Source organism: Oncorhynchus nerka, linkage group LG6 (assembly GCF_034236695.1).
Source record: "Oncorhynchus nerka isolate Pitt River linkage group LG6, Oner_Uvic_2.0, whole genome shotgun sequence".
Taxonomy (NCBI): domain Eukaryota; kingdom Metazoa; phylum Chordata; class Actinopteri; order Salmoniformes; family Salmonidae; genus Oncorhynchus; species Oncorhynchus nerka.
In genome coordinates this window covers 32,404,702-32,431,424 of record NC_088401.1, presented here as the reverse complement: position 1 = coordinate 32,431,424, position 26,723 = coordinate 32,404,702, and the positions used below count along the sequence as shown (strand labels likewise).

The 26,723-nt window shown below is 42.6% G+C and overlaps 1 protein-coding gene across 1 annotated transcript in view; it reads right to left on the bottom strand.

Moving 5' to 3' along the window:
* Positions 1 to 14,410, bottom strand: part of vps41 (VPS41 subunit of HOPS complex) — a 15,762-nt gene extending 1,352 nt beyond the window's left edge. Inside the window, exons 1-25 of the mRNA XM_029661428.2 lie at positions 14,219 to 14,410; positions 13,867 to 13,905; positions 12,049 to 12,156; positions 10,485 to 10,562; positions 10,314 to 10,388; positions 8,843 to 8,905; positions 8,643 to 8,708; positions 5,554 to 5,673; positions 5,116 to 5,326; positions 4,901 to 4,998; positions 4,664 to 4,793; positions 4,417 to 4,532; positions 4,159 to 4,215; positions 3,812 to 3,873; positions 3,613 to 3,694; positions 3,038 to 3,130; positions 2,772 to 2,899; positions 2,492 to 2,636; positions 2,146 to 2,187; positions 1,980 to 2,030; positions 1,716 to 1,853; positions 1,517 to 1,571; positions 1,180 to 1,320; positions 180 to 316; positions 1 to 81 (exon numbers count right to left, since the gene is read on the bottom strand). The exon at positions 1 to 81 is cut by the window's left edge and continues 19 nt beyond it. Coding sequence (XP_029517288.1) covers positions 1 to 81; positions 180 to 316; positions 1,180 to 1,320; positions 1,517 to 1,571; positions 1,716 to 1,853; positions 1,980 to 2,030; positions 2,146 to 2,187; positions 2,492 to 2,636; positions 2,772 to 2,899; positions 3,038 to 3,130; positions 3,613 to 3,694; positions 3,812 to 3,873; positions 4,159 to 4,215; positions 4,417 to 4,532; positions 4,664 to 4,793; positions 4,901 to 4,998; positions 5,116 to 5,326; positions 5,554 to 5,673; positions 8,643 to 8,708; positions 8,843 to 8,905; positions 10,314 to 10,388; positions 10,485 to 10,562; positions 12,049 to 12,156; positions 13,867 to 13,905; positions 14,219 to 14,239 — 2,337 coding nt within the window. The 5' untranslated portion in view covers positions 14,240 to 14,410. The remainder of the gene's footprint in view (positions 82 to 179; positions 317 to 1,179; positions 1,321 to 1,516; positions 1,572 to 1,715; positions 1,854 to 1,979; positions 2,031 to 2,145; positions 2,188 to 2,491; positions 2,637 to 2,771; positions 2,900 to 3,037; positions 3,131 to 3,612; positions 3,695 to 3,811; positions 3,874 to 4,158; positions 4,216 to 4,416; positions 4,533 to 4,663; positions 4,794 to 4,900; positions 4,999 to 5,115; positions 5,327 to 5,553; positions 5,674 to 8,642; positions 8,709 to 8,842; positions 8,906 to 10,313; positions 10,389 to 10,484; positions 10,563 to 12,048; positions 12,157 to 13,866; positions 13,906 to 14,218) is intronic.
* Between the last annotated feature and the right edge of the window lie 12,313 nt (positions 14,411 to 26,723).

Here is a 26,723-nt window from a genome sequence, read left to right as displayed (position 1 = left end):
CATCTGAGTCCTATGCATCTTTTGGAGCAGGGAGAGGGAGTCAGCCACTAAGATTTTCTTACAGCCCTCCCGCAGCAAGATCTGAGATACAGAGAAACAAGAGAAGAGGTAAGGCTGGACTGTTCATCTGTTGTTACGGTGATATTCTAGGTGCAATATGTGATGGCTGATATTCTGACCTGCAGGTTGTAGTCATGTAGGATCTTGACTAGAGAATCTCGGAGGTTAGGAATCTCCATTCCCTCCTTTATGCGGTGGATGAGCAAGATGGGATCCACATGTGTCCCAATGTTATTAAGGAGACCAGTAATGAAGGCTTGAGAAAGAGGATAAAAAGAGGAACTTAAAATGACAGTGTTGGAAACACTATGTTGTAGACCTGCTTATTTAAACAAATCCAAATGTAATTGTATTAGTCACATTCGCCGAATACAACAGGTGTAGACCTTACAGTGAAATGCTTACTTACGAGCCCCTAACCAACAATGCAGTTTAAAAAAATAAGGATAAAAAAATAAAAGTAACAAGTAATTAAAGAACAGCAGTAAAATAACAATAGCGAGACTATATACAGGGGGTACCGGTACAGAGTCAATGTGTGGGGGCACCAGTTAGTTGAGGTAATATGTACATGTAGGTAGAGTTATTAAAGTGACTATGCATAGATTATAACAACAGAAAGTAGCAGTGGTGTAAAAGAGGGGGAGAGACAATGCAAATAGTCTGGGTAGCCATTTGATTAGTTGTTCAGGAGTCTTATGGCTTGGGGGTAGAAGCAGTTTAGAAGCCTCTTGGACCTAGACTTGGCACTCCGGTACCGCTTGCCGTGCGGTAGCAGACAGAACAGTCTATGACTAGGGTGGCTGGAGTCTTTGCCAAATTTTGGGGCATGGTAGAGGTCCTGGGTGGCAGGAAGCTTGACCCAGTGATGTACTGGGCCATTCGCACCATCCTCTGTAGTGCCTTGCGGTCGGAGGCCGAGCAGTTGCCATACCAGGCAGTGATGCAACGGGATGCTCTCGATGGTGCAGATGTAAAACCTTTTGAGGATCTGAGGACCCATGCCAAATCTTTTCAGTCTCCTGAGGGGGAATAGGTTTTGTTGTGCCCTCTTCACGACTGTCTTGGTGTGCTTGGACCACGTTAGTTTGAAAGTGCTTGTGTGTTCATGTGACTTACGTGGCTTATCAATAGAATAGGAGATGAGATCCTCCCACAGCTCAGCATCATCCTGCTCCTTAGCAAACTCTATGGCCTTGTCCACATCCTCCAGTTCCTCCATGATCATCTGAAGGGCCCGTCTACAGTTCCCCATCCTGCCTATGAGGGGCAAGTAACAGTGGGTCAGTTTCCTCAGACCAAATGCAGTCAATTACCTGACTGGCTGGTGGTTTAGTTCAGCTTGCCCCCCCCCCCATATCTAGAAGCCTTTGTTACAATTTATAAAGCACTTATGAGCATTTATAAATGGCTTATTCATGAGCGTTACGAACATAAACTGTACGGGGACACTTACTGAGCAGGAAGACAGTCTCCTCCACAAAGTTTCTCTCCTGACAAATCTCCAGAGCCTGAAGGATTGCACACGTAAGATGATTCATCATGGTTCTAATATATCTGACATACTTGATAAGATCATATGAATGTCAACTCAAAGAAATGTACTTCATGGACATTTGTATTTGAGCGGGCAGTGAGAAAGTGTCTCTAAGTACCTTTTCTAGTGGGCAGTGGATGCTCTCCCTGAGGAATGGCAGCAGGTTGGGCCGATCATACTCAGCATACAGGCCAATTTGTCTCTCATGGTACCGCTGACCCTTGTGGTGGTCCCTCTTGAACAATTTGTGTAAGTACTGAGGGAAGGGGGGGGGGGGCTGCATTGTTAAAGTCATACAATTTCCAAATCAAGATTATCACAGGAAACGAGAAACTTTAAAATCACGAAAATAACTCGACTAGTGAAAAATAATGTGACTCACAATGTGTAGCAGCTCAGGTCTGTCCCGGAGTTCCTCCACTACTCTGTCGGTCTGTAGCACATTGAAGACAGAAACGTGGTTAGCAGTTTTTATATATATATATATATATATATATATATATAAAAAATAATTATATGAAAGATCAAGGGTAGCAAGGTACACATACCGATATTTTGTCTTCATTATCCAGGAGCATGTCGACAGCTTTCTGACAACACAAATAAACCCATTCTTCAGACAGGGATAAACACAAAGTGACTTATGACCTTTGTTGTCTTCCAATCCAAATGCATTAAGAGGTGTGCGAGGCACGATGACTCAAGGCAAAGGTTTTCCATGACTTTTGCACAGCTTAAAGCACTCCAAAGACAGACTTTAAAAAAAAGGCAAGATGATATTACTATTCAAGTAAGGACAAGTATACACAACACAGCAATACAGGTGCAAGGTCCTATGATACAGCAAGGAGTTGACTTTATCAAAAGATTATGCATGATGTTCCGGCTACCCACCTCTTTATCAAAGTCCATGAGGAGCACAATCTTGTCTTCTATGGAGGAGAAGAGGTTGTGTTTGTGGATCAGCTGGTAAACATCTTTATGCCTCAGTCTCAAGTAGATCTCCAGGGCTCGGTCATACCGCTGGTCATATGTATACCTGCATGGACATTACAAAGGCGCAGCTTAGTGGCACTTCAAACGCTCTCAATTTATCAAACGGGAAATGGACATTGCAACAATTGAGAGGATATGATGTCAATCCAAATTGTGAAACCAGAGGAGAGTCACTCACAGTTCAGCCAGTGTGGTGAGCAGGGTGCTGTTCGTGGGGTCCTTCTTGAGGTGGTCGGCGACTGCCTGAACAATGGTCATGTTATTGTAGAGCTCTCCTGGCCACTCGCGGATCAACGTGGCAAAGCCCTTGGAGAGAGAGAGGTTGCAGAGAGAGGCTGTGTAAATGAGTTCATATTTGCTGCAACTATATTCGGTTCTTCTTGAGTACTTGATATAATACTACAACACGGCAGTGAGAATAACATCAGGAACAGACAGACATACCTCATAGTCCGTCTTTAGAAACTCATTTAAGATCATCTCATATATGGCAGGTCTGAGACGCAGGTCCCCTCTGGGCAAGTATTGGCTGATGGCCTGGAGAGGCCATCAGAGAGACCGGAGGAGAGGCGCGGAGGACAAAAGGAGACGAGAGAGAGTTATACGAGTATATATGGGGAGGAGAAAATGATAAAGAGATACTTACAACAACAGTTAATACTGAGGGCAACACAGAGTATTGTTACTTCTAAAAAGTACTTAGTCTTTAATGCCATAATTTATCACTTTTTAGGGCCGGGATGACACCTGTGTCGCAATATTTCTTCCATGGCAAAAATGAAAAGACGAAGCAGACCAAACTCTTTGGTTCTTTAAAACCTGCTGTATGTAAAATATTGTGCTCTAGCTTGTGACTGGATGACAACATAATGTTTGTTTGTGTCCAACATTAGGGGTGTTTTCCTAAAGTTAAATCTGCTTTGGGTTTGATTTCCTTGCCACGATACTAGGGAGTATCACGAATACGGGTATCGTCCTGGCCCTATCACTTTGCGACGTCACAAGGTGGACTGACTCACCTTCAACTGCCCAATGGTTTTAAACCTGTACACCTCATTCTCCCAGAGTTCCATGTTTTTCCCCAGCACCTTCTGACACTTCCTGGATTGAAGAGAACGAGAGAGAGAGAGAGAGAGAGAGAACAATCACTTAATATACTCCTTGTACTGGTATTTTGCAGAAGAAACACAACTGAAAGAACTAAAAGGCTGGTAGTACCTGGCAGCGGTGTCGTAGTCACCCTTCTCCACCAGGTGATTTATGTAGGCCATCCCAATTTTCTGATTAGAGCAGAAGAGAAAGTCCATTAGGGAACAAAACATGAGTAATGGACTGTGTCTTGTGCAACTTCATCAAGTGTTGCATCTTCTGTAGTTTCATCTGATTTCATCCAACTGAGAAGACAAAGGTTACTTTACTAACCTTTGCGTCGTTAATTTGCTAAAGCGGGTTGACTTATGGTGGGATCCGGTAAAATACATGTGTAGGTAAAATAGGAGCAAGAATAGAGAGTGAATAGCACTATTCAAGGTACGAATAAAACATGACCAATGCCTATACAGTACCTGGACTTCATGGTGTTTAACATTCTTGAAGCTGATCTCAGCAGCCATCAGAGCTTCCTGTATAATGCATTATTACCTGTTATAAGCACGCATATCTTCTAATGTCTTCTAAGGTTTATAATATGTATCTCAATGCAACACATTTCCTGAAGATCTGCTCTCAACTGATCACATGAGAAGATACTGTACCACGACGCAAAAATATTGAAATCCTCATACCAAGTCTGTTTGATATCCTTGATCCTTAAAAACACTGACCTCATACTTCTTCTTGTCCAGCAGCCAGTCAATGTGGTCATCCTGGTCTCTCTCTTTGGCCACCACAATGTCTTTAGGGCTGATGATGTAGAAAAGGGATTCTCCCTCAGAATGTTCTGTTGACAACGAGGGTACAGGACAGAGCATGTGATCTATCCTGCAGAGTAGGTTAAAGTAGCTAGAACGTGGAAATGCAGACTGTCTCTCGGAGTAGTGCTTGCCGGGGGGAGGTTTCTGACTGACTCACCCAGCCGGTAGTCTCGACACTCGTTCTCCTGGAAGTTGCGGACGGTCAGGGCGTCTGATGAGATCTCCTCAAAGCCCTCTGGGAGAGGCTGGATGATGTCCAGACGAGGCCGCGCTCTGAACTCCTCCTCCTGATCAAATACACACACACGTAAACATGTTGACCAGATCAACATTTAAATATCATGTCTGTGACCACTTAAGCCATTCCATCACACAGTATCTAACCAAACGGTACCACGTGGTCAGAGTTTTCCTTCACAAAGTACAGGTTGACCAGCTGGTCTGCTAGAGGCGCCAGGCCACTGATGAAGAACTCGGTTTCAAACGCAGACACTGCAAGAGAGAAGCCCAAACGACTCCACATCACCTCCACATCCTGTTGCAGTAAAGCCCCACAAAACACGACGTTACATTAATACTGTGACTAGCACATGCATGCCCCGCCCTCACCAATTTCCACATAACGGCTAGGAAGGTCTCTCATCTCCGCGTGGTCCCTCTCCTTCACAGCACAGATCTTAACGGAGGAGCCCCAGCCGATGATGAGGGTGGAGTTGTCTTTCCAGCACAGACTGCATGGGTACATATCCGGCAGGCTGACGTTATCCCGTGAGACGTTGGTGATTCGTTGTTTGGTGCTGATGTCATAGATTTTCACCCCCTGAAAGAGACCAAGACAAAAAAACAGAGTATATTCAGTCTTTGCATGTCTAACGCACTACGCATTTCATGTTTGTGACAGACATGTCAAGGCGTCTATTGAAAGATGACACGCTGTATGATGCAAAAAAAAAAAAAAAAAAAAATCCATTCCAAACAGATACAATAAAAAGTACACTATGTTTCTTGTAAAGCCCGTGTATCTGAAGCTTTGACTGCTGTCCTTACCACATTGTTGGCCCAGGCGATGAGATTGGCCCTCCACTGGACGTTAGTGATGGTGCCCTCCCCTTCGTGCAGAGTGGATGTCTTCCAGCGTTTCAGCCAGTTCCTCTCATACAGAAGAAGCTTGGGAGAGCAACATAAAAAATACATTTCGCATCAGGACCACGTGCCATTAATATCCAACTTACCACCATGGATTCAAGACAGGCACACACGACCCGTGTCCTTAGAGCAGTGGTTTGAGGTTCTTGTACTTCCACCAACAGAGGGCAGTAGAGCACAGGGACAAGAGGACAGTCTGTTGTGTCAGTGGGTCTCCCAGAGTGGGAGGATTGTATACAACTTGAGCTTTATCGTAAATATGAAGTAAAACAGACATTGTCTTTCAACGCCATCTTTACCTGATTCAACTAACTGATCGATGTTTATGTATGACATGATGTGAATAAATAACTGGAAGGGTAAACTAAAGATGGCATGAAAGATTGTGGTACAAGACTGACAAAATCAATTCTCGACAACTTCATTATTTCCGTAGGTTTGACGGCTTACGCGGTATTTCTCTGAATCACTGATTCTCGTCAATGGCTTTGAGACATAACGATGGCTGTAGTCCCTCTTTTCAGTCGGCTGTGGCTTCACCTCAGAGAAGGCCATATACATAAAAAGCATCTCTAAGTGTCACAGTCATACAGATGGATGTACAATAGCCTTTAGTTATTATGAACAGGGGGGGGGGGGGGATGCGGCGAGAGGGAGACAGCCCCGGCCTTTAATTCAACAGTCTGGAAATGTTAACAGTTCTCTCCACAATGAGAGGATATGACACTGGAGGAACTGTGGAAACAGAATTGAATTGCCTTTGACAGGATGTGGCTCCATTTGAGGCTTATTGATTTTCCTCACAGGGTGCTTTATGGAGGGTCTTGAGCACACGGAGAGGGAAGAAATCAGTACCAATTGTGAGAAAATGGAAAAATAACACTAACAATGAGCGTTTCATAAGCCGAGCAGCTTAAACACTTTTACCTTCTCCAGTGTTGTAGGTATTGTCATGACGTTGGCCTGGGGGGTAGGTTTATGGCAGTCATAAATACCTCTTCCCCCCCCTTTTCCGCTCTCTACCTTACTGAAGTTACATTTGCAAAACACTTGGTTAACATAGAGATTCTGGGAACATCAGAAGGTGGGGGGAAAATAACTATATTCTGGTAATCCGACCAATGGAACATATGCGGTGGTACTTAATGAATATGATGTCAGTTCGGTTGTCATCTGAGACATTCTGATCAATGATAAGATGACAAACTCTACAGTGGAAAGTCTACACATCAGAGTTATCGGATTCACATGGAATTGTTGTTCAATTTAAATGTTTGAATATGAAATTATTCGTGATGGGATGAAATGTGATTTAAGCTTCTAAAATGTGAGATTTGGGTTTTCATAAGATAGGGCTCTGCTCAATCAGTGGCCCGCCCCTGTGAAGGGACATAGGCTATAAAACTTTTCAAACACGCCCTCCTCTCCCCTCCTATATAAGCCCTTGATGACAATGTAACCTCCTGTTCCGAGGATGTAGGACGACGGTCCGATGTCGGAATGGTTCAGATAATAACTACAGAACAAAGCCAACATCAGCGTGAGCTTTGGTTGCGAATGGTATGAACTTTGAACTCTTATTCACTACAGAAGTGATACTACCTAGCCGTTGAGTTAGCAACAGCAGATGCAAACGAGGGTTAGGAAGGAACAGACAGAGTATCCCGTCTATCACACAATGACGTTACTACAACGTATCCAATTGACCACCAGAGACATTCTTCAAAGGACTCGGTTGGGCAACATGGCCTTCCATCTACCACCAACCTACCGAAGCGCAGCTCAGAGTAAATATTTATTGCATTTTCCTTTTCCAAATGGGCGGTAATTTAGAATGCGTAAGATACTGAATTTCCGATAGCACAGCTTCGGCCTTTGTTCCTCAGTCTTCACGCTCCTTCACTCAAACCCAGCTCCTTTTCTTTTGTGTAACAAGCGGTCATATCTGTTCCGCCTGCTAGGGATGTTTTCCTTTATGACGTAATTTGTAATCAAGTTATGATTTAATTATGTGTAATTATGTATGATTAGTTAGGTATTTAGTAAATAAATAATTAAACCCAATTTTGTATTGCTTGTTCAACTTGTTACCCAGGGTTCGTGCAGATTACCAAGAATTTACAACTTTCAGATGAGACTGAATTAAGATGACGATTAATATTGACTGCTATTGATGCAAAATATTACTAGGTCTTTAAGAGTTTATTCGGAAGATAACAGCTCTATAAATATTATTTTGTGGTGCCCGACTCTCTAGTTAATTACATTTACATGATTAGCTCAATCAGGTAATATTGATGACGGAGAAATTATTTTATAGAATAGCATGTCATATCACTTAATCCAGCATAGCCAAAGACACGACAGTATGTATATAACTTTTTTCTCCAGTGTTGTTGGGGGATTGTACCGTACTGTACGGATTTGTTTGTCTGTTGTGTCATTTGCACTAGGTGGTGTTGCGGCAGACTGCAGTCTTTGGCAATGGAAAGGGAACATTAGTACCTAACAAAGTGTTTTCTGAATCCGAGACACATTTATGGGTATGTTAGAGAAGAGACTGCTGTGTCAGCCTACCCGGGACCCTAAGACTATGGGTCCTCCTGATAAAGACATCTATTTGGTGTGCTTGTGAAGCACTGCCTTTCAAACACTGTTGAGCGAGCAGCACTTTGTGAAAATGGGCCGCTTGCCCCGGAGTGCACTCCAGATGAGAGACAGGGGAAAGTAGGAGGCTTTCACACCAGTCAACAAAGGCCTGTGTGTGCACAGCCATCAACCAAGCACAGGGGGGTCAAGTGAATCTGTTTCACCAGAACAATTTTTGGGAAAAAAAGGCTAATTTATGCTGAATATTTGTTAACTAAAACATGAATATAGAGTTCTGTCCACATTAGCTAATCCGCAACAGTTTTCAACTACACTCCTGCTAACACTGTTGAGATGGGCTGTATACTGTACCCACATTGAAAAATCCCTTTCAATCTCACCTTGTTGCCTCCAGTGACAAATTGTTTGTAGTTTGAACTGCTGAACCGAGGGTGTAACGCCACCACCTGGAGAATATTGGAATTAGATCCATTTAGAACGCATACAAGTTATGGTGTGGGCTATTATTATACCACCCGGTACATATACTCTCAACTTGTCATAAAAGTATGAAGTCAAAAGAATATTGAAATCTGCTTACTTTGACAGGACAGTCAAAGTTCTCATGGAAGCCTTCCCTTGTGTAGAGTCCAAACACTTGAACCTGCAATAAAGACATGATAGAATGACAAGAAAGGATCAGTCAATATAGTACGAAATGAAAAATAATGAAACTAATATATACATAGAAATGTTTTTCCAACTTGTTCCTCCAACCTAGTTACAGGGTTCATTGAATAGACCAGGGCCTTTGGCAAAATACATCTCTGTCCCTAATTAATGTCTGTCTGCAGCTGTCTGGGAGCAGTCAGAGTTACAGAGTCACTGTTGTGTATGAAGGGGGAGTTCTGGACAGTAAGACTTTGATTGGATCACTGATAGCCATCTCCCGGGTCACCAATTAGTGGACAGGTTGATTCACTGAACCCTCCGGTGCTTTGATACCAGGTTTTTACCACAGCCGCAGTTAGCGTAGCTACAGCAATATCTAATGCAACAATTATACTGTACCACAGCTCGACTGTCCACGAGTCAAAAAAAGGCAAACATAAACAACATCCCGGCCTTTGCACTCTCCATCTTGAATCGCATAGATGATTCTGGATTATCTGAAAGGATTGACACGGATTAACGGCAAACTGAATTGGTCGAGGATGAACAACTGCGGTGGCGGCAATTTTAATTGTCGGCGCCACTTTCGGTGTCGACAAGATCTTGTTTTGCTGCTGGAGTGCATGTGAGGGGGCGATATCAGAGAGCACATCTGGACTGCAGGATCCATGAAGGATGGTAATAATGATCAGGAGAGGAGAGATAACAACAAGGCAGAGAACACTGACAGGGTATCCATAGAGATCTGATGACTGACAGGCAGATGGATGGGAGAGTCGTTCCCCTCACAACACGAGCACGAACATGTGCTTGTTCAGAATCCCTAGAAATGTGTAGATTTATGAAAGTAAACAGGTATGAGGAAGACACAGCTTCTGGTTTGTAAATCTTCTTTGAGAACTTGGGCACAGATATCTAAATGGCTTTTCTCCAGGTAACAGGTTCTATTAAATCCTAAATATGAATGATATGAGTTCATTAAATTGTATAATTGCATGGGGTATGTGGAAAGTGATGTGGAATGTCAGAATGTGTCAAGCATACCACCTAATGACGGTGCAGAAATCTAGGATGCATCCCAAATGGCATCCTATTCCCTACATCAGCGGTAGGCAACCCTTTTCCTGGAGTGCCACAGAATCTTGTTCCAACTAGGCACCACACCTCACCATCTGAGCTAATTGATCAGTTCAGTGATTGCCTAAATTCAACACACCTGATCTTCCAGATCGGGAAAAATCACAAACACAAAGTGCTTGCGGCACTCCAGGATCAGGGTTGCCTACCCCTGTCTTACATAGTGCACTACTTTTGACCAGAGCCCTGCGGGCTATATAGGAATAGGGTGCCATTTAGGGGCCCTCCTTTATGGCCACCAGTTCTGAGCAGAGAGCTCTCACCTTGCCGTCCTCAGAGCAGATCCCAACATGCTCTCCGCTCTCATCTAGGCTGATCTGGTTGATCCTCACTGGACTCTGAGGAGAGACCACAACAACATTGACACTAAAATGACTGGGAAAGTTCTGAGGCAGAGAGCAAGTGACTCTTTTGGGATTGTGTGGAGTACTTACAATTTCAAACTTCTGAGTCACATTGCCTTGGATGTCCAGAAGGAAAACTTTCCCAAAGTGAGTGCCCAGCGCAAGGAACTGAAATGGAATGAACCTGAGATTAATCTTGAAGACACCTGGGAACAATCCAAGATTTTTGCAAAAATGTTATACTGACGAAAGCTGTGGCAAGAGGATTAAAAATGCACCCTGTCTAGCGTAGCTGAGGGAGGCGGGTAGAGTGGGGTGGAATCAGTTTGCTCTGGGGCAAAAACTGTGAAATTACAGGGGGAGGGAAAACCCTATTTATTAAAGCAGACAGTGTGAAATGGTATTTTTGTCTCTCAAATTAAAAGGGTTAAACATAATAAATGCACTGTACATCTGGCTTTTCCTTGCGTCGCCAACAACCCAACCACCGCCTCTCCTGCCCACCGTAAAGCTATTATTTTCTACAAAGCACAAACTGGTTCCCCATGTTTCCTGCTTCTGCCACGTATGAGAGTATGTGTGTGAGAGTGTGTTTTGAGTATGTGTGTGAGAGTGTGTTTGAGTATGTGTGTGAGAGTGTGTTTGAGTATGTGTGTGAGAGAGAGTGTGTGTGTGTGTGTGTGTGTAGGTCCGCTGGGACAAGAAATTATAAAAACTGGCTACCTTTTTGGCATTAGATTAAGTGTGCGCTTTTCCACCCAGGCCCAGCTTCAGACCCTCCCCCTAATCCCTCCCTCCCTCCCCAGGCCTGCGTGTACGGTGAGCCCACCATGCTTCAGTGCAGTCTGTAATGAAATGCTTATATTTACAGGCACAGCTGAGCATGTCAAACAGAGCCCCTGCAATCTCCCCAAATAAAATAACCAAAAATAAATAAATAAAGGGGTCAACCTTGCGAGGCGGAGTGACTTTTAAAAGGATTTATCAGAATGGAATTGTTCAAATTAAATCCCGATTCAGGCACTTAAAATATGAGGCAACATCAGGCAAACTGGAGTGTTGGTGGTTTTGAAGGTGCTGGGGGTTGTCTGGGTCGGGGGTCTGTGTGACAGTGCAGGTACTGTAGCCAGCAAGAGGTACACAAGCACAAAAACACTGGTAAGAAAAGAGAGTCAGATCAAATCTGGCATTTCAGCACAGCAATGTCTCGTCTCTCACTCTGACACACTTGCTTTTTTTGTAGGATGAAAGAGGGAGAAAAAGGGGAAGAAAATCCTCAAAGTAAAAATAAATAAATGAAAATCAATAGTGGCTAATAAAACATCAGGTGAGCAGACAGAACCAGGTATGACTCGTCCTCTGTCCAGGCGTGCATGAGTGCACTCGGTGCCATGACGATTAGCCATCCAGCTCAGAGTGGCCCACTGAAAAATATCAACATTCAAAAAGAGAAGAGGGGAGCAAAAAGATGGATGAAATGGAACAAGGGAAAATGACAATGGCTGGTGGCTGCTAATGTGTGGTGGCCTGCCTCTCCATACTTTACAGAGAGAATGCCAATCAATGTTGAATATATATCAAACGTGCACAAACAATTACATTTGAAATCTATTTTAGTTTAGCCTGAAGAGCCCTGGTTGGTTAGGATCTGTACCTTATCATGGACAGTCATACAGCTGGCCGCATCCTTTTGGAGAATTTCAGTCACCCCATTGGCCAATCGTTCATACTTCAGCTTAGGCTCCTCCACTCTGTCCTCCTCCTAGTTTAAATAGGGATTTAGTTGAAACAATCCAACATGATTCATCTATAATATACAGACTATTACACTGGCACAGATTCATGCATTTACCTTGCTGACAGGGAATGGGGATTTTGTATGGAGTTTATAGAATGTCCATTCCCACTCCCTATCAGCAAGGTAGGGAATTCAATATCAATCAAAATTCCCATTCCTTATCAGCAAGGTAAATGATTCTAGATATACACAGTCACACAAATGTCAAAGGTCAGTCAACTCTCCACCTGTAACCAGATCATCCAACCTCTCTACTGCCTGCTTCACACACTGTCCCGGGAACTGAAATGGATTACAGCCCTCCCTAGAATCCAGAGAATATGCACTGCTGCCATATTCTCCTGTGGTACATTTGCGGTCACAGCCTGAATATTCCCCATAACCCAGTTTATAACCAATGCTGCATAGACTGTGGCCACCTATATGGTGCATCAACACAAAACAAAGACTGCTTTTATGAGCACTATGGGAGAAAGTGAGGGCTGGCAATGTGTGGAGAGAATGTCATTTCCAAGAACCATCCTTTCCCACTGCACACCGCCATGTCTATTTCCTGTTTATTCCCATTGTGAAATTTCTAATGCATGGGCATTTGTCACGGTTTACCGAGCCATAACACAGAACAACAACAAACTCGTGCCCCATACAGAGACGACATGCACTGTTTTGCAGACTTTTGTTAGTGTGGTAAGTTTCCTTTTTTTATTTTATTTTTTAGGCTGATGAGGCTCTACCACATCAACACATTTTTCAATTAATAAATATTCAGTAGGGCATGCTAAATTAGGAGTCTGACAGAAAATGTATATTTCAACAACCCACGAGGGGAGAAAATTGAGTGAACGGAGCATGGGCCAAGAGCCTGGTGGGAGCATGTTACTTGGTTCCTATCTAGTAATCTCTGGCAAAGCCTTAAACACATCGGCTGCCCTCTCACTGCCTTCATCAAGTGTTGTCTGCTGACAACCCAGCGACAGAGACAGGCGAATAGCAAACGGGCAAGCTACAACACAATCACTAAATAAACAGGGCCTTGTAACAATTCAAAGGGGACATACAATCATGCAGTCCCAGGTGCTTTTTTGTTGTTGTTGCCTGTCAGTGTTTGTGTGTTAAAGTAGTAGAGTGGATTCTGTTTGTGGACTGGTGATAGGGGGGCAGCAGACTTTTCATTTACTGGTTGAGATTTCTCCCCCTCCCATTCTGAATTGTTTTTCTTTTGGGGAGTAGGGATGGAATTGTTCAATGTACTGGCTATTCCTGACATTTCATTCTCTGTATCATTTAGAGACAGGCTGCTCCTCACCCTAGCAGTCTGGCATGCTATATTTGATTTAGCCCTTCACAGACACCAAATTAAAGGAGCTGGATGATATAAAACATATCCAACAATCTAAATGTTTGTTGCAACAGTGTATTTCACAACTGCATTGCATCTCTGACATGGTCAGACATTGTATATTCTGTTGTTGGTCCAGACTTTTTTTTCACAACATGAAAACATCCAGAAAATTGCACGAGAACATTTCTCTAAATCTGCCGTTTTTTTCTCTCTGTAAAATAAGAGGTTGTTGTACAGGTGGGGATAGCATCAATGCAGACAGCATAGAAGTTTGCTACAGTTACTTCAGCCTAAATTAATTAAATGTCTTATTGTTTGCACACAACACTTACCTCAGACTCATCTGTGGATTCTTCACTTGGTTTCCTGCCCTAAATTACACGTGTTTATTAATGGACAGGGGCAAGCCTTTACAATCTGCTAGAGCAAACTCATGACATACATAATAGAGCAATAGTACAAGAGTAGCTAGCTAGGGAAATACTGTTAAGTGTTATGTTGTCTTTGTTTACATTGTTTAGCCATGTCCAGGCATTCTCGATTACAATGCATGATTGCACACGAGGTCGCAAATGCAATTAAACCATATTATTTCCTGGAAAACCGACACATGAAGATAAAGTCGATTGTCGAATTGACTGCAAAAACATTGCTGTAATGTCTGACAGACAAGATGAGGCTTACCTTCTCCTCTACTTCTGCCATGATGATGGGAAGAGAAAGAAAAACAGCGTTCTATTTGCAACTGTCCATTGGTCAATTTAGATATTGAGCTAATGTTGCTCAAAAGAAAACTGAACGAATTCACCAAATACCAGTATATTCACAAAGCAGCCCCTTGTTGACAAACGTAACTGTGCCAGTCAAAAGAAAAAATCACATGACAGAAACCAGAAACGTGTGGCATTATGGGTCTCAGAGTTTTTTGTTGCCAAATGGACTGCACCTCCTCCAGTCTTTACTAGCCCAGTAGTTCTCAAACCTCGGCTCAGTGATCCCCAGCCATTCCATGTATTTAACCATTCCAGAGCTAGCACATTTGATCCATCTTGTCAACTAATTATCAAGCCCTTGACTACTTGAATCAGGTGAGCTAGCTTATGGCTACAACAAAACTGTGAAATGTCTGGGGGACTCGAAGAGTGGTTTGAGAACCACTGCATAGCCTACTGCAACCACATATTTGCTGCTGCTATTACTACAACATCTGTATGGCTGCTGCAATTCTTCTTCTTTTTCTTCTTCTTCTTCTACTACTACTACTAAAAGAAGATGTAGTTCTTCCCCTGAGCAAGGCAGTTAACCCACTGTTCCCCGGCCGCGGAGACGTGGATGTCGATTATGGCAGCCCCCCACCTCTCTGATTCAGAGGGGTTGGGTTAAATGCGGAACAGACATTTCAGTTGAATGCATTCAGTTGTACAACTGACTAGGTATCCCCCATTCCTTTAATTCTATAATACTGAAAATTGTCTAATAAAAATAGTCATATATAGGGCTTAATTCCCCCAATGTATTAAACTAAAATACTTGTGCTCTGTAATGTCAGATACAGGTATGGGTGTGATATCAAGACTGTCAAACTATCATTGGTCTTCCATCTTTCAAGGTGAGGAAGTGAAAACTTTACCTGTGTATGCTATGGCTGTGGTATGCCTTTTTAACCTCTATATCACTAGCGCCCAACTCCTCAAATCGAGCTGCATCTTGGCAGAGATGGCTTTACTTCTTACTTCTTCTATCCCACCGCATCACTAGAAGAGGGACCTGCTGGGAAACAATCAACACATTTCTCTCAGATCTGAGTGATTCTGGACAAATCAATACTCCATGCTGGTCTACTGTGAACACGAGAGGCTTTGGCCCTGCAGGTATCAGAGAAGGAACATTTGTTGTCACCTTGCCTTAAAAGCACCTCATAAGTACACATTTCCCTTTTATATTTCTATCCAGTTCTGGACATTTGTAGGCTGGCAAATCTGGGTTCTCCAAGGGTAAGCCTATCAATGTCTGTGTGTTGAGTCTATGTATACTGAACAAAGATATAAACACAACATGTAAAGTGTTTTTCCCATGATTTATGAGCTCAAGTAAAAGATCCCAGAACTTTTCCATATGCACAAAAAGCTAATTTCTCTCAAATTATGTGCAGAAATGTGTTTACATCCCTCTTAGTGAGCATTTCTCCTTTGCCAAGATAATCTACAGTTACCACCTGACAGGTGTGGCATATCAAGAAGCTAATTAAACAACATGATCATAACAAAGGTGTTTACCATAAAATGTTTACCAAGGGGGACATCCTGTGAAATGTTTTGGTGGTCCACATCAGGGCCTGCTCTAGCATTTTGGGATACCTAAGTGATACCCCCACCAACCGGGCACATTTTTTGTGTGTCCTCTCTTGACGGCGGAGAGACATTTTTACGTTTTACACATTTTGCCATGGGGCGGATTTTTTTGCTGCAATTTTATAACAAATTTCATGCAATTCAAACAATTTTACTTATAAAATTACATTTTTTTCAGTTTTAAAACAAGCTTTCTGCAGAATGACACATTTTGCCATGGGGCGGAGAGAACATGTTGCCCTTTTATAACATATTTCATGCAATTCTACTTAATTTGCCATGGGGCAGAGATACATTTTTGCAGTTTTAAAGCAAATTTCATGCAATTCTACACATTTTGCCATGACGTATGTCATGTTAATGATATATGAGTGAGAGTAAGGAGGTCAGAGCCCCTGGGCACATGCCCTGCTTGCCCGGTCAGTATTCGGCCATGATTAGTTTAGATAACTGAAAAATCTAAAATAGTTTTGCTGCCATGTTTCCATTGACCCATTTTTATTAGACAAAAGCAATGTCGCAAAAAAATCATTTCGATATGTGTAATGGCAATGGCAGATATAGCAGAAATGTTCTAAAGATCGACAACACTTTTATACATTCGACAGGGGTGGATTTTTCATTTGTTGAGCTTTCTTTATTGCAACAAATGATGATGTAAATATTTTGGGGGAAGAAATTATGATTGCTGAATCATTTTGAAGGTACGCAGGGCACGTGATGTCACCCCATAACTTTAAAACTCCACTCCACATTTAATTCTAAATGCCTACAGCTAGCGAAATGGCCTTTTTTTAAACTATAAAAATAATGTTTCTTTGCAGAACAGATCTACAGGAGTGCAGGTTTCACCATTGCACCGACCGTGACTATACGTTGGCACATGGGAATTATTTGAATATGTCAAATATTTGTCAATTATTGCATTCTAACCATGCTTGCTTTCACGAGCTACCTGAGACATGAAACAGATTTGTGGAAGGGCATAAAGACTGTCGCTAATTAATTAATGCGCCAATTATTAAAACCCAATGGTCACTCTAACAGAGCTCCAGATTTCCTCTATAGAGATGGGAGAACCATCTCTGCAGCACTACAGCAATCAGGCCTTTGTGGTAGAGTGGCCAGACAGAAGCCACTCCTCAGTAAAATGCACGACAGCCCGCTTGGAGTTTGCCAGTTGTTTGGCCTGAATGCCGAGAGTCTTTAGGTGCCGTTTGGTAAACTCCAAGCAGGCTGTCATGTGCCTATTACTGAGGAGTGGCTTCCATCTGGCCGCTACCATAAAGGCCTGATTGGTGGAGTGCTGCAGAGATGATTGACCTTCTGGAAGGTTCTCCAATCTCCACAGAGGAACTCTAGAGCTCTGTCAGAGTGACCATTGGGTTCTTGGTCACCTCCCTGACCAAGGCCCTTCTCTCCCAATTGCTCAGTGTGGCAGGGCGGCCAGCTATAGGAAGAGTCTTGGTGGTTCAAAAGTTCTTCCATTTAAGAATGATGGAGGCCACTGTGTTCTTGGGGATCTTCAATGCTGCAGAATGTTTTTGGTACCCTACCCTAGATCTGTGCCTCGACACAATCTTGTCTCAGAGCTCTACTGACAATTCCTTTGACCTCATGGCTAGGGCCAGTTGTAGAAACATCTCAAGGAATATGAGTGGTAGTAGGATGCACCTGAGCTCAATTTCAAGTCTAATAGCAATTGCTCTGAATACTTATGTTAATAAGATATTTCTTTTTTTTTTTTTATTATAATTTCACAAACATTTCAAAAAAACTGTTTTTGCTTTGTCATTATGGGGTATTGTGTGTAGATTACTATTTAAAAAAATATTTAATGAAAGTTAGATTAAGGCTGTAGTGTAACAAAATGTGGAAAAGTCAAGGGGTCTGAATACCTTCCAAATGCGCTGCATACATTTCAATCCTCAGTCTTACTATAGGGCTTTAACTCCCCAAATTGATGCAAACAGAGAGCTGCATCTTGGCAGAGATGGCTTTACCTCTTACTTCTTCTATCCCACCGCATCACTAGAAGAGGGACCTACTGGGAAACAATCAACACATTTCTCTCAGATCTGAGTGATTCTGGACAAATCAATACTCCATGCTGGTCTACTGTGAACACATGAGAGACTTTGGCCCTGCAGGTATCAGATAAGGAACATTTGTTGTCACCTTGCCTTAAAAGCACCTCATAAGTACACATTTCCCTTTTATATTTCTATCTAGTTCTGGACATTTGTAGGCTACCAAATCTGGGTTCTCCAAGGGTAAGCTTATCAGTGTTGCCTTTGTGTTGATTCTATGCATTTTTTTCACAAATACAGGGCAATATTCAGGATAACAGAGTAAACTTACTTGAATAATAGAAAAAAAACTACAAAAAACGAAGTAAATAAAATTAAAAAGTATACACATGTACAGACTATGATATGCAAGCAAATTCACTCTTGTAAACAATGCAATTAGCCATTTCTGTCAGCATATGACGTCATGAAAACTGACCGGTCCGCTCCACAAAAAGAATTAAATGTTTCAAAAAATATTTTTTTCTAAAATAAATCTGGCTTGAAATCAATCATTATCTTTGTTAAAACGGAAGGTAGTCCAAAGTAACCTTTGCAATAAGTAGCCTAGTATAAGTTCTATCCATAAATATATATGGAGGCCCCGGGACATAATATACTGATCAAAAAATATAAACGCAATATGCAACCACTTCAACAATTTTGCTGAGTTACAGTTCATAAGGAAATCAGTCAATTGAAATAAATTAATTAGGCCCTAATCTATGGATTTCACATGACTGGGCAGGGGCGCAACCATGGATGGGCCTGGAAGGGCACCGGCCCACCCACAGGGGAGCCAGGTCCAGCCAATCAGAATGAGTTTTTCCCCACAAAAAGGCTTTATTACAGACAGAAATACTCCTCAGTTTCATCAGCTGTCCAGCTGGCTGGTCTCAGACGATCCCGCAGGTGAAAAAACTGGATGTGGCGGTCCTGGTGGTTACACGTGGTCTGTGGTTGTGAGGCTGTTTGGATGTACTGCCAAATTCTCTAAAACGATGGCTTATGGTAGAGAAATGAAAATAACATTCTCTGGCAAAAGCTCTGGTAGGCATTCGTGCAGTCAGCATGCCAATTGCATGCTCCCTCAAAACTTGAGACATCTGTAGCATTGTGTTGTGGCCATTTATTGTCTCCAGCACAAGGTGCACCTGTGTAATGATCAGGCTGTTTAGTCAGCTTCTTGATATGCCACACCTGTCAAGGGGGTGTGTCACGCCCTGGCCATAGAGGCTTTTATTCTCTATTTTGGTTAGGCCAGGGTGTGACTAGGGTGGACATTCAATGTTCTTTTTTCTATGTTTTTGTATTTCTTTGTTTTTGGCCGGGTATGGTTCTCAATCAGGGACAGCTGTCTAACGTTGTCTCTGATTGGGAACCATACTTAGGTAGCTCTTGGCCACCTGGGTTTTGTGGGTAGTTGTTTTCTGTATAGTTAGTTTCCTTGTTATTTTTTGTTCTAGTGTTCTGATTTTAATAAAATATCATGAACACGTCTCACGCTGCACCTTGGTCCAGTCATTCACAGGAAGAGGATCGTTACAGGGTGGATTATCTTGGCAAAGGATAAATGCTCTCTAGCAGGATTGTAAACACATTTATTTCAGCTCATGAAACATGAGACCAACACTTTACATATTGCAATTTTTGTTCAGTATAGATGCCCAATTGTTTTGATAATAAATAACTGAGTAGGGTATTATAATAATGTACTGCCTTTAGCAATGCCTGTTACAGCCATTCTGCAAAGTAGAGCCTTGAGAGCATTATGTATGCATCTAGTATAATATATTAAATAAGGTAGCCAACACACACATTTAAGTTAACTATATTAGTCCAAATGAAATCAAATTGTATTGGTCACATGGGCGGAATACAACAGGCGTAGACTTTACCGTGACATGCTTACTTACAAGCCCATTCACAACAATGCCGAGTTAAAAAGTAAGACAAATGCCAAAAAATACAATTAAGGAAATAGTAACACAATAAAATAACAATAACGAGGCTATATACAAGGAGCACCTGAACCGAGTCAATGTGCAGCGGCACGAGGTAGTTGTAGGTACATGTCGGTAGGGGTAAAAGTGACTAGGGAATCAGGATAGATAATAAGTGCAGGCAGCGTGTTTAAAGAGTGTGAAAGTGTGTCTGTGTGACTGTGTGTGTTTGGCGTCAATATGCATGTTTGTGTATGTGTATGTGTGTGTTGGAGTGTCAGTGTAGTATATGTGAGTGGCTGAAGTCTAGTGAATGTGCATAGAGCCGGTGCAATAGAATCAGTGCAAAAAATATATACAAATGTAAATAGTCCGGGTAGCCAATTGATGAACTGTTCAGGAGTCTATTGGCTTGGGGGTAGAAGTTGTTCTACCGTGCGGCAGCAGAGAGAACAGTTTAAGACTTGGAGGGCTGGAGTCTTTGACAATTTTTAGGGCTTTCCTCTGACACCATCTGGTATAGAGGTCATGAATGGCAGGGAGTTCGGCCTCAGTGATGTACAGGGGTGTATTCATTCCGCCGATTCTGTTGAAAAACATTTCTTAAACGGAAGCAAACGGAGCAAAACGGGGATAAACATACCTGAATTTGTCCAATTGTAATTCTTGTTTGCAACTATTGGACTAATGATTATACCCTAGATCAGCTAGATGCAGGAAGGAGTGTACAAGGAGGTATTGAATGTATCACTGTCTGTCCATGTGTTACTGTCTGTCACCTCAATTTTTTCTCTCGACCTGTGTGCACCTACGTTGTAGACTTTAATTCGTAGGCTAGGTTGTAGCAACCTCATGATGGGTATAGGGAAAATGTGAGTATCATGTAGTAGCCTAAACCTATGGTTGTTACATTGAACTGGGTGAATGGAACATGAATGACAGTCGTCCAACATGCTGCAATAGAAGTAAGGAAATGCTCATGAAAAAAAACGTCACCAACTGCCCACGGTTTGCACCATGATAGGTTCAGGCCTACCACCGTCATGTTGTTGGCAAACTTAATAATGGTGTTGGAGTCGTGCGCAGCCACGCAGTCGTAGGTGAACAGGGAGAACAGGAGGGGACTAAGCATGCACCCCTGAGGGGACCCCGAGTTGAGGGGCAGAGTGACAGATGTGTTAAACTACCATGACAACCTGGGGTAGCCCGTCAGGAAGTCCAGGATACAGTTGCAGAGGGAGGTCTTCAGTCCTAGGGTCCTTAGCTTGGTGATGGCACTGTGGTGTTGAACGCTGAGCTGTAGTCAATGAACAGCATTCTGAAATTGGTGTTCCTTTTGTCCAGGTGGGAATAGGCAGTGTGGAGTGCAATAGAGATTCCGTAATCTGTGGATTTGTTGGGGCAGTATGCAAATTGAAGTGTGTCCAGGGTTTCTGTGATGATGGTGGTGATGTGATCCATAACCAGCCTTTCAAAGCATTTCATGGCTAAAGATGTGAGTGCTACAGGGCGGTAGTCATTGAGACATGTTACCTTAGCTCTCTTTGGTGCAGGGACTATGGTGGTTGGCTTGAAACATGTACATATTACAGACTGGGTCAGGGAGAGGTTGAAAATGTCAGTAAAGACACTTACCAGCTGGTCAGCATATGCTCTGAGTACGCGTCTTGATAATCCGTCTGGCCCTGCGGCCTTGTTTAAAGGTCTTTCTTACATCGGCTAGGGAGAGCATGAACAGCTGGTGCTCTCACGCGTGGTTCAGTGTTGCTTGCCTAGAAGCGTTGAGCCAGTGAAAGAATAGTTATTGTCAAGGTATCAAGAGGAATATAATGTTTTATTGTCCAACTTATCATTAATGGAATACAATGTGTTATTGTCCAAATTATCATTAATGGAATGGAATATGTTATTGTCCAACTTGTCATTAATGTTAAATAAGGTATAAATGTAATGTTTTTCAACAAAAAGTATCTCTTTCTATCTAAGCAGGAAAACAATATCTTCCTCTAGTTGACATTCAGCGTATTGCTTCTCCCTAATTATGATCAACCAACAGTAGATCCGACACACTGCCCCCTTCTGCAATTAGTTTGTATTAGACAGTGAATGACTAACACTCCCTGTTGACATGAAAACTCAATGAAGTGATTCTTTCAATGACGTTCACTGCAAGAAGTCACTCCTGGCATCTGAGGCTGCCATTGCCAGCTTGGCCAGAGAGAACATTACAGGCTATGATAGGCTCATATTGTATTTATTGTTGGGGGGGGGGGGCATCAGACAAAACAAACACGTGGGAACCAGTAGAGTAAAAACATTTGTGCTCATTCTCCTGCCTCTCAAACTAGAATGATATTTATAAGGCTTTACTCTGCTGTGGTAGTGGTGTGGCTTGGGTCCAGATGGGTGCTATAGGCATGATTTGTATCTGCTTTATTGAGATTGAGTTCCACCTCCACCTCCTCTTATCCATCCTCAGGAGACTTCTAATGCACTGACACCAGTGGGGAATCATTTTTTTCGTTACAATCTATTTAGCAATGATTTATCGATCGCTGCCTCTTCCCTCATAGAAAATTACCAATCCTTTTTGGGAAATCAGATTTTCACGCCTTTCATGAGAATGTAGTTATGGTGCAGGTCCCAGGGGTGGCTGGGGGAGGCTGGGGTAAAGTTGACATTAAACTCCCATGGTGCTGTGTGGCTCTCTGGGCCTTTCAGTCGTGATAGTGGCAAATGTAACGTTGGCCCAGTGATACCCCTCTCTATTTCCCTCTCTTTTTTCCCCCTCTGCACAGCTGTCTGAGTTTGTAATGTTATGTTTTTTAAATGAAATCTAATTGCAGATTTTGGGTAAATGCAGACTACAGGAGATATTGGAATTAACATGAAGATGAAGTGACCTTCTTAAAGTTGATACATTGCTGTGTCATTAAGCAGGTTTTGAGCAGATCTACAGTATGTAGTGTAGGTTAGACCTGTTCTGTAGAATGCTGAGGGAGATGCGTTCCGAAATGACCAGTCATATGTCACACTGGTAAAGGTAAAGGTAGCTTTCCCCTGCTCAGATGTTGCATGCACCAACCAATCTGGTGCCGTCGGGCACCAGATTGCTATATCATATGATATGGTTAGCTGATACATAAAATACCTATCCAGGTATCGTAAGATCTGGTCAGCAACGTCTGAGCAGAGGAACACGACCAAAAGCTTGTTGCATTTTCCACAGGGAAAGCTTCCCCTGCCCTTGTAGGAGGAGTCAGATTAGACACAGCAAAAGCTTTGATGCTCCAGAATGTCAGCACTGTGGATTGATGTAACAAAAAAACACACTCCTGGCCAATCAGGTTATTTTATTTGTTGTGGATCTGCTGTGTCTCCTGGTTTGCAGGCTTCAAAGAACTCTTTTTAATATACAGTCTTTGATAGTCTTCGGCCTGCGCTGATCCATTATGGCATGGCATTTTGGAGCGTTTTTATTTATTTTAGTGGAGGTAGGGAACCTTAATCATTGATTATTAATGAGAAATATGAAAGAGAGACGTACATTTTCCTGTTGGATGGTTTAAACGGTCATTCTGGGAAAAGTCGTCCTATTCCATTCAGAGAATAATGTACTTACGGGAGAGATACCTTACATTAAATTTCAAGTTAGCCATCAGTTTACTGTATGATACCAGTATCACTTGATGAAGAAATCTGAATGAATTGCACTGGAGTCACATGTCTATAAAGGATAAGAAAGCATCAGAGCATATTTATTGAAAATACTGTATATTTGAGATTTCACCTTTTTTCATGTATTTATTTATATAGTTTTGTCTTAACATGGGAATAGCTGGACACTACTGTAAAAGCCGCCCAGTGCACAACAAACGTGCCATAGTGGGGGAATGGGTGGATAAACAGTATGTTTCCCTACCCTAAGGGGGAGACAAATCATCATCTCTCATTGCACATGCAGCATGCCATAGAGGTGCTGGATGGGACATTATACAATACCTCTGGGGCGTAGGGTGCATTATCCTTCCATTTCACCAGCATTATCCTTCCACCCGCCAGCATTGGTGACAATGACGTCACTCGTTTTTGCTGAAGCACATTCTCTTTTAACGCTCCTCTTGTATAGGCATTTGTTTTTCTAAATCTCAGAGGACTTCTCACTGTAACTTCTCACAGACAACTTCTCACTGTAACTTCTCACAGACAACTTCTCACTGTAACTTCTCACAGACAACTTCTCACAGACAACTTCTCACTGTAACTTCTCACAGACAACTTCTCACTGTAACTTCTCACAGACAACTTCTCACTGTAACTTCTCACAGACAACTTCTCACTGTAACTTCTCACAGACAACCTCTCCGTGTGCTTTTTATTATTATTTGGAGACTAACTTTCTTCAGGTGAAAAGAAGGGCTTATTTACCCTGCATCTTGTACTCAAACACTGCACACAAGTGTAACCACTCTGCTATCTCCTCGGGGACATCAATTGTGATCTAAATGTAAGCAACACATATTCTGCCACAAAGAATGATCTATTCTTAACTTATTGACAAGTGACTGTGAGTATGTCAATGGCGCCTTAATAAAAGAAGACAATAGTTGTCATACTGAATCAGTTTATAGATTTACTGTCAAATACCTGGATATGATAGCTTTGGAACAGGGTAGAACGAGGCAACTTGCAGAAAACAAATAGCCACTGTAAATTGCCCATTTCTTTTTTCCGTTTAGAACATTTATAGATTATTCATTTCAATTGTGTAATGTGTTATAAATTAGGAGTATTCACTTATAATTGTAAAATAATTATTGTCATAATATTATGTTAGAACTTACTCGATTCTGAAGGCCAGGCTATATGTTTGACACCGAACAGGGTGCAATTATTATTATTATTATTATTTTTACCACCATTTGTATCCTTGTTATTACCATTTACTCTTATTCTTTTTATTATTCTTAACATTACTTCATTATCATTCTCTTCCAGCGTCCAGAGCCTTGAATTTCGGTTGAGCTGAGCGTGGTCGACCAAGGCAGAAGTCCCTTGCTCAGGGGGACAACGGCATTAAGGCCATTAGCTATTAGCATGGATATCTGATGAGCGCTGAGGGCTCTGTGCTGACCACCTCTTTCATGGACACTGAGGGTAGGGACGGAGGAGTGGGAGGGACGGAGGGGTGGGAGGGACGGAGGGGTGAAAGCCAAGTGCTTTTCCCTGTTCCTGCACTGAGGCCATGGGGACTAAGGCAACCCCACTCCCCCCTACTCACCCCACTCCACCCCTAAGCCCCCACACCAAACACTCCCATTCCCACTTCGGCTAAAGAGCTGCACCCAGAGCCCTTTTTTAATCATGTAATTAACAGCCCTGGATGAAGGAGGAAGAGACAGATGCTGTGCCTATCCTCCAGCAGACTTAGAGGCCAGTGGAACTGATGATTAGAGCTGTGATCTCATTCCCACCACTTGTTTAGAGTCTGTCAGGAAGAGAAATGCCAGCATTACCAACACTCCTTATATGATGAAAAGAGGAAAAGGGAAAGAAATGGAATGATGGACAGATCGGGACCCTGCCTTGATCTAAATGTCCATTGATTATTATTCTATTTCTCATCATCACTGGTGGGGGAAAGATTCCCCTTTCTCTTAATTTTTCCCACATTCCAACAAAAGGCACTACCTTCATTTTTATTCTATTTTAAATGTTGTCTTGCGAACTCTCATGCCCCGGTGAAAATTACATTGTGAAATTTCAGCACCGCCCGCGTTCCCTGCTGCTGTCCCTCTGAGCTTTCAAACAGCCGACAGACTGTGAAGAATAAATAATAAAAAACTATTGATTATTTTGATGACTGCAAGATTCAATTAGGTATTAATTTTGCCCTCCAGTGGACCTATCAAGCGACTCAAAGGATAGGAGATGGGAGGTGGGGGTGGGCCCAAATGGATGCAGAGAGAGCGTAAGACCAGCCTCAGACAGAGGGGAAAATGTGTTTACCTCGCCAGGCAGAGAGGTGCATTTATGCTCAGAGTTCCATATTTAAGTGCTCCACCAATGAAGCCCTGATGACAAGCGACATTGTTACCAGGGATATGAGTATTGACCAGCCGGCTCGCCTTTGGATGACAGCTACTATTTCCATTGATGAACATTTTCATAGATTATCATGTCATATCAAAGCCCCCCCCCCCCCCCCCCAAATCCTCTGATGAGCGCATTAAAAGAGCCCCTCTGGGCAGGAAAACATCGACCACCCTGGCAGGAGTGGGGGTAGTGGTGTACTGGCGCAGGGGCAAGGTTGACCCCCCTTTCCCTCTTGCCATACATGCTGGTCACCTGTCCCCATCTCCAACCCATTTAGACTGAATGTTCTTGTCCATAAATAAGGCAGCGTGAGTGGGACAGAGTTTTACCTCTCTATGTTGCTGCGGTTCTTTGTTTTCTCAGAGCAGGAGGGAGGGGGAACAGTCTGAGGTGACACGAGGGAGAGGAGACACAGGAGAGGCAGAGAGAGAGAGAGAGGGAGAGAGAGAGAGAGAGAGGGAGGAGAGAAAGTAGAGTTGACATCTCCAGTGCTTGTCTTGGAAGCAACCTCAGGCTTGAACCCACAGTGGCTATTCAGATGCAACAAGGTCGAGGAGGCTGTTTCTGTTTTGTAGCAAGCATCATGCACTAGCTGGTCTCTGCTCTGTGGTGGCGAGCATGTTTTAATTGGTTTCTGTCAGATATTTTGGACATTCAGAAGATAATCTTTTACGCTTTTTTTGTCATTTAGTGGAGCTTCATTTAGGTATGTATGCTTTTTGATGGTTTA